The following is a 6,194-nucleotide window of genomic DNA, read 5'->3' on the forward strand; positions in this document are numbered from 1 at the left end:
CCCCTGTCCCCACTCCCCTGTCCCCACAGACCCTCCACCCCCATCCCCACAGCCGCATCCCCACAGACCCCGTCCTGACACACCCCTGTTCCCACAGACTGCCCCCCCATCCCCACAGCCTCCCCGTCCCCACAGTCTTTTCTCCCTTGGCTTATGAAGCAGAGCAGACACCAGCGTATTTCCAGTCCTGCATGCCATCAGTGTCCTCTCAAGGGTCAACCGTGGAACGGCTGGAATTTTCTGCACCGGATGTGCCCAGGTATCTGCACACGGCCTTCCCTCCTCCCACTGATGCCCTGGAGCTCAGCCTTCTACCCAGGGTCTTCCTAACATGCACACAGGCACGACGGAGTGGGGGCTACACCTTATTTATTTGCTGATGACGCTTCTTTGGGATAAGGGTGAGCTCTAGATTTTCACTGTCCTTTCGAAGCAGTCCCAGCCCACCACAGGGACAGAAGTTCCTTAAAACCAGGCTGAGTGTGGGAACGTCAACTCCCAGTTCCCAAATCTCTTTGCAGAGCTGGAGAGATGGAGGCCGCTTTCCAGGTCAAGGTTTCTCCCTCCCATACCAGATTTCTCTGCCCTACCTTCGCGGCCGCTGTGCTTCAACAGGATCCAACTGGAGCCCCTTGCTGAGGCAGGGGTGTCTCAGAGAAACCTCTAGCCCCCCGCTTGCTTTGTTTCTTCAAGACAGGCTCTCTCTGTAGACCAGGTTGGATTTGATCTCAGAGCTCTGCCTGCCTCTGCCTCCTGAGTTCGAGCACCACCACACCCTAATTTGTTTTTAATGGTGACAAGAACCCGACTCTGGTCAGCCAGGTAAACTGTCCCTCTCTATGAAGGAAACGACTGCCACTGACAACAGAACAGGTCAACGAGTAAAGCAGGCACCAGACACATGGCACAGTAAGGGCCCCACTCATTACTTGCAGCCATGCAAGACCAGCTTGCAGGGTGGAGGCTGAGGGGCAGGGCAGGGCAGGGCAGGGTACAGAAGGAGCTGCAGGCTACAGTGCTCTGCTGTTGGCCCCGGCCTCTGCAAAAACAATGAAGCAAAGGACCAAGGCCAGAAAATGCAAGTTCCTCAAGGTTATTTCTCTCTCTGTTAGCATATCTCAGGGTTAAGCGCTCTCGGATGGAAGGGACCCCTTCTTCAGGCTTCTAAGTCACAAAGTTTGGTGCCAAGGGCACTGACTCCATAGCTAGGAAGACCAGCGCTTGAGTCTATAGACCCCAGAATGCAATGGCCCAGTGTGGGCTTCAGTGAGCAGGAAGAACACAGGAGGCTGTCTCCAGTGGGCAGTGGCTCCGCCATAGCTGTAGACCACTGAGAGACCCGCCCCCCAAACGAAGCCTCCTCCCATTGAAACAGGGAACTCTTGAGGTTACTGTTCCTTGAAGAAACCTTCGCAGTTGTATTACTGAGCCCCCTGTATCTGGGGTGTGCAGACCAAACTGTAGTGTTGGCACCACAAGCTATTGTCTTGTCTTCCCGGTCCAGGGCCAGCTCCAAGGAGGCCAGGAAAAATCACTTCTCTGTGCTGTGCCTTGTCTTTCATGCCACCCCCAGGTCTCTGGCCTGATGCTCTCAGCACTGCTCGGCCTCCACGAAGCCTTCCTTCTCGTGGCCAGAGGGCTCGACCTCGGTGTAGGTGGAGTGGTTGGGGTGGTTGTGGAACTTCATGGCTGGCCAGTGGTGAGGTCTCCGCTGCAGGAGCACAGAGGCAAAGTCAGTGAATACCACCTCACTGGACCCCATCTCTTAGAGACTGTGCAAAACCTCCTCTCAAAAGGATTCTGGAGGAATGGGTGCTCACTGTGGAGAGACAACTGGTGGTGGGGGTGGGGGTGCACTTTCTGTGCAAGATTCCCCACCTTAATCCCTCAGCCACTAGAACCCCTATATAGCCCTGGCTAGCCCAGAACTCTCTGTGTAGCCCAGGCTGGCTTTGAACTTGCAGCAACCCCCTGATTTATGTCTCCCAAGTGTTGGGATTCTAGGCATGCACCACTGTGTGTGGCAGTTTTCGAAGCAGGTTTGTAAGGAGCACACGGTGTGGTTTGTGGAACTGAGCTAGAAGCTTCAACAGCAGACTAGAGATGTGAGGCTGTAGGAAATGATAAAGTAGGTCACAGGGGACTACTCTGGAAGTACCAAGATAGCACAGGTTCCACATCAGAATCAACAGAGGACTTAACTAAAATGCAGATGCCTTGGTCTACCTTGAACCCACCCATCGAAGACCTGTGACCTGGGCACTGGTAGTCCTAGGTGATACCTATGTAGGCTAAGAATTCAAAACAACTGGAAAGACCCTGTTTTATTTTTAAAAACTGGGGGAACCCCCTAGGCTTCTGGGGGATGAGGTCAGCAGGCTTGCAACCCAGGTAGAGACAGACGTCCCTGTGGAACCTTCTCAAATGATTCTTTGGGGGTGGGTGGGTGGGGAGGAACGAATTCTGAAGCAAGACTTCTCTGTGTAGCCTTGGTGGACCTGGAACTCACTCTGTAGACCAGGCTGGCTTTGAACTCACAGAGATCCTCCTGCCTGTCTCCCCAGTCATGGGATTAAAGGCATATACCCCCTTCCCCCAGCAAAATGATCCTTCTAAATACGGATTCTAGGGAAGTTGACGTGATGTGCTATGTAAGTGCTGTTGAGGGGTTCTCTGAGGGCATCACCAGCCTATGACCTACTAAAGGGCAGGGCCAGCATCTCCTTCATCCTTACGTCCTCAGAAACCATGGAAAGACCTTCACCAGTAGGATAAGCACCAGATGTTCCTGAGCTCTGTGGCTCACAGACAAGGGCTGAGCCTCCCTTCCCATCATGCACTTCTACTGTTCACAGTAAGTTCTGGAACATTCAAAACTGCCGAATCCTCAACTCCAGCCCCAGAAGAGTGCAGCCCTCATTAACCTCTGGGTTGTTAACTGTCACCTAAAAAGCCCACAGAGGCAATGAAACACAGTGGCTCTGAGTGAGACCTAGAATTTGGGGACAAGAAACCACAAATCATTACTAGAAAGCTACCTGCCACTAATAGGTCCCCACACTATGGCATTTTTGATCACTTCCCTCTGGGTGCTTTCCTAACCTCATGAAAGCAGATAGACCACTCCCCAGGGAGGGAACGCCTTGGTGCTGAGTCCTGGGGATGATGGACCCTGGTACCGGTCACTGAAGAGATGATGGAGTGGAGGAAGGTTTCTCAGGGAGGTGAGGGATGGGATGGGCTGAAGCAGGTTCTGAACGCCGAGGGAAGCTGGCCTGAAGCAGATACAGGCAAATCTCACACTGACCTCGATGAAGAAGAGTGCAGCATTGGAATTAGGGTGGCCACTGATGTAAATCCCAGCCAGGATGATGGCCGCTACCAGGAGTACAGCAAGCACGATGCCCACGATGGTGCCCAGGTGCACGGGAGGACCCTTGGTCTTCGGGGACGTGTGGTCTGGAAGTCCTGTGGAGATAGTAGGACAGAAGAAGGCTTCAGGGAGCAAGATAAGCTGGGCCTCAGGGACTTGTGTTCTGACAGGGTCCCGGAGAGGAATGCCCATACTTCCAAACCCACAGAAAGGTGTAGCAGGAATTGGGAATGATTATAACCACATTAATGTTCTGGCACCCTTACGGTATTTTCCAGAATCATTTGGAAACTGCTCTTCAGAAGTTATAGGAAGCTTTCTTTAATACCTGTGCCACATAAGCACATTAAGGAATTCACAAAGGGACGTTAAGGCACGTTAAGCACAAAGGGCATATGGTAGTTCATAGTATGGGATCTGGGGCTAATGAGATGGCTCAGCGGGTATAGGTGTTTGCCGCCAAGTCTTATGACTTGAGTTTGATCCCTGGGAACTACAGGGTAGAAAGGGGAGAACTGATCCTGACCACCACAGGGAGGGTAGTAGGTACCCACCAACTCTACATACACATACATAAAAAGTAATAATAAAAAACTGGGATCTTAGCTGAGTGTGGTTTCAAAGGCTTGCAATCTCGGCACTTGGGAGGAGGCAGGGGGATCAAGAGTTCAGGACCATTCTAACCTACAGAGTTTGAAACTAGCCTGGGCTACTCCAGATCTTGTCTCAAAACATCTGATGGCGAAGGCAGGTGTGCACACCTTTAATCCCAGCACTTGGGAGGCAGAGGCAAGTTGATCTCTGTGAGTTCAAGGCCAGCAAGGTCTACATAGTGAGTTCCAGAACAGCCAGTAATATACAATAAGAACCCCATATGAAATAATAATAATAATAATAATAATAATAATAATAATAATAATAATAAATAGGGGAGGGGAATCTAGACTGGCTTCTTGGGTTCAAATCTAGTCTCTATGACTTTGGGCAAATTAGCCTCTGTGAGTTTCTGCTCTCACCTTTGTAGGACAAGGACAATAGCTATCTAGCTGGGGTTACCATGCAGTGGAGGAGGAGGAAATGACGGAGCTCAGGCCAAGCCCCGCAAGCCACTCCCAGCATCACGGAAGTCCTAAACTAGTATTAATTGCTTTGATAGCCATATTCATCCGCGCTTCTGTCTGCTGCCAGACTGAGATCTGCTGGAGGGCAGGAACACTCTCCAGCTCTTAAAAACAACAGGGTCTGCTGTGAAGTAGAGGATCCCATTTCAACTGAGTCCAATGGGATGAACCAGGTCGTCTGGAGGCACCCACAAACCACTCTTCGAGAACATTCTAAGCTCCTGAAATGCATCCCAATGACAAAGGGCTCGTCCAGAACCCCCCACCCCCACCCCGTTTCTTCTATGACTGGGGTAGTGGAGACACAGAGATGGTATGCTGTTTGCCTAAGGACACACAGGGTGTGTCAGCCACTAAGAATCGAGGTTCCCTAACATTACCTGGGTAGGTATTTGCTGCCTCCCTTACTTAATATGAAGGAATGAGCCAAAAGAATGGAGGCAGGTGTCAGTAATGGGAACACCCACTTCTCCTCACAGCGGTCTTGGGTGGGAAGGGAGGCAACAGAGGGAGGATCTCACTGGGATGTCGAGCGCATCAGGATGGTCACTATCCCCATTTGTCTCTGCTGGGCACTGTGTACACAGAAGCAACCCAGAAGAGAAACTATCCAGGCCACTCCCGTGTATGCTGAGGCCTCCAACCCAACTGAAGCGGGATAGCTGGAAGGACTTACACCCCAGGTTAGCCTCTGTTGACTTGATGGTTGGCCACCAGCTCCTAGCTTGCTGTGATCCTCTGATCTGACCTTTGGGGTTGTGGCAGATGTGCATGTAGCACAAGCTGGAAGAGCCTGGCCTGGTTCCTCCCCCACCGCACAGCCTCTCAAGCCCCTCGTAGAGCAGAACAATGACGTCATCTCCACTGCAGGGGTTACGTCAGGCTGAGTCCTTAAAAAGGGGCCTTTCCTACTGGACTCCCAAGGACTACCTCCAGCCTTGATCTGGAAAGGCCTCCCCTTGTCCATCCTTACAGCCGGGACTGGGCTTTTGACAGGGGAGGGTGACCCTTCCTATGACAGAGAACATCTTCCCCAAGCCCGGTAGTAGCCAGTCTTCTGGTACCCCACAAGCAAACAGTGGACAATACCCGTATGCTCTCTGCCTGGGAGGGAGGCTGGATATGGCTGTATGCTCTTCCATACAGCTGTGAGGTCCGCAGGGAAGCAAGGCCACAGCCACAAGTCCCCTGATGGTGGCCCTGGCTCAGCTACTTCCTCGGGTTCCTTTCAGGGCAGTAGACACAGGAGGCTCGTGGCTGAGATGAGAGGTGTTTAGGGTAGACACGCTCCATTGACCTAGGGGTCTATGGCCTCAGACTCCGGCCCTCCCGTTGAGCTCGAGGCCTGGGACCCTGGCTGCTCTGCCCTTTCCTCTCCCTCACCTGCTCTGACTCCTCAGTGCGAGCCCACCGCCATCTGTCTGGTGAAGAGAGGCAAGGAGTAACTTTGTACTCACCGTCTCCTTCTGCATAGGGATTCAACTTGGTGTCATCTTCAAAGAGGACAGAAGGAACAAAGTTAGTGGAATCATTCAGGCCTCCAGAACCCTGCCTCTGGGTGGGACTTAAGTTCATTTTCTTTTTTTTTTTTTTTTCTTGTTTTTTTGTTTTTTTGTTTGTTTTTGTTTTGTATTTCGAGACAGGGTTTCTCTGTGTAGCCCTGGCTGTCCTGGAACTCACTCTGTAGACCAGGCTGGCCT

General features: G+C 52.0%; 1 protein-coding gene across 1 annotated transcript in view; it reads right to left on the reverse strand.

The window, feature by feature from the left end:
* Positions 1-351: 351 nt before the first annotated feature.
* The window catches only part of Plxdc1 (plexin domain containing 1), a 55,640-nt gene continuing 49,797 nt past the window's right edge, over positions 352-6,194 (reverse strand). Inside the window, exons 12-14 of the mRNA XM_021212842.1 lie at positions 5,952-5,987; positions 3,308-3,468; positions 352-1,711 (exon numbers count right to left, since the gene is read on the reverse strand). Of these exons, the coding sequence (XP_021068501.1) occupies positions 1,592-1,711; positions 3,308-3,468; positions 5,952-5,987 (317 nt within the window). The 3' untranslated portion in view covers positions 352-1,591. The remainder of the gene's footprint in view (positions 1,712-3,307; positions 3,469-5,951; positions 5,988-6,194) is intronic.

This window comes from Mus pahari, chromosome 14, assembly GCF_900095145.1.
Source record: "Mus pahari chromosome 14, PAHARI_EIJ_v1.1, whole genome shotgun sequence".
Lineage (NCBI taxonomy): Eukaryota > Metazoa > Chordata > Mammalia > Rodentia > Muridae > Mus > Mus pahari.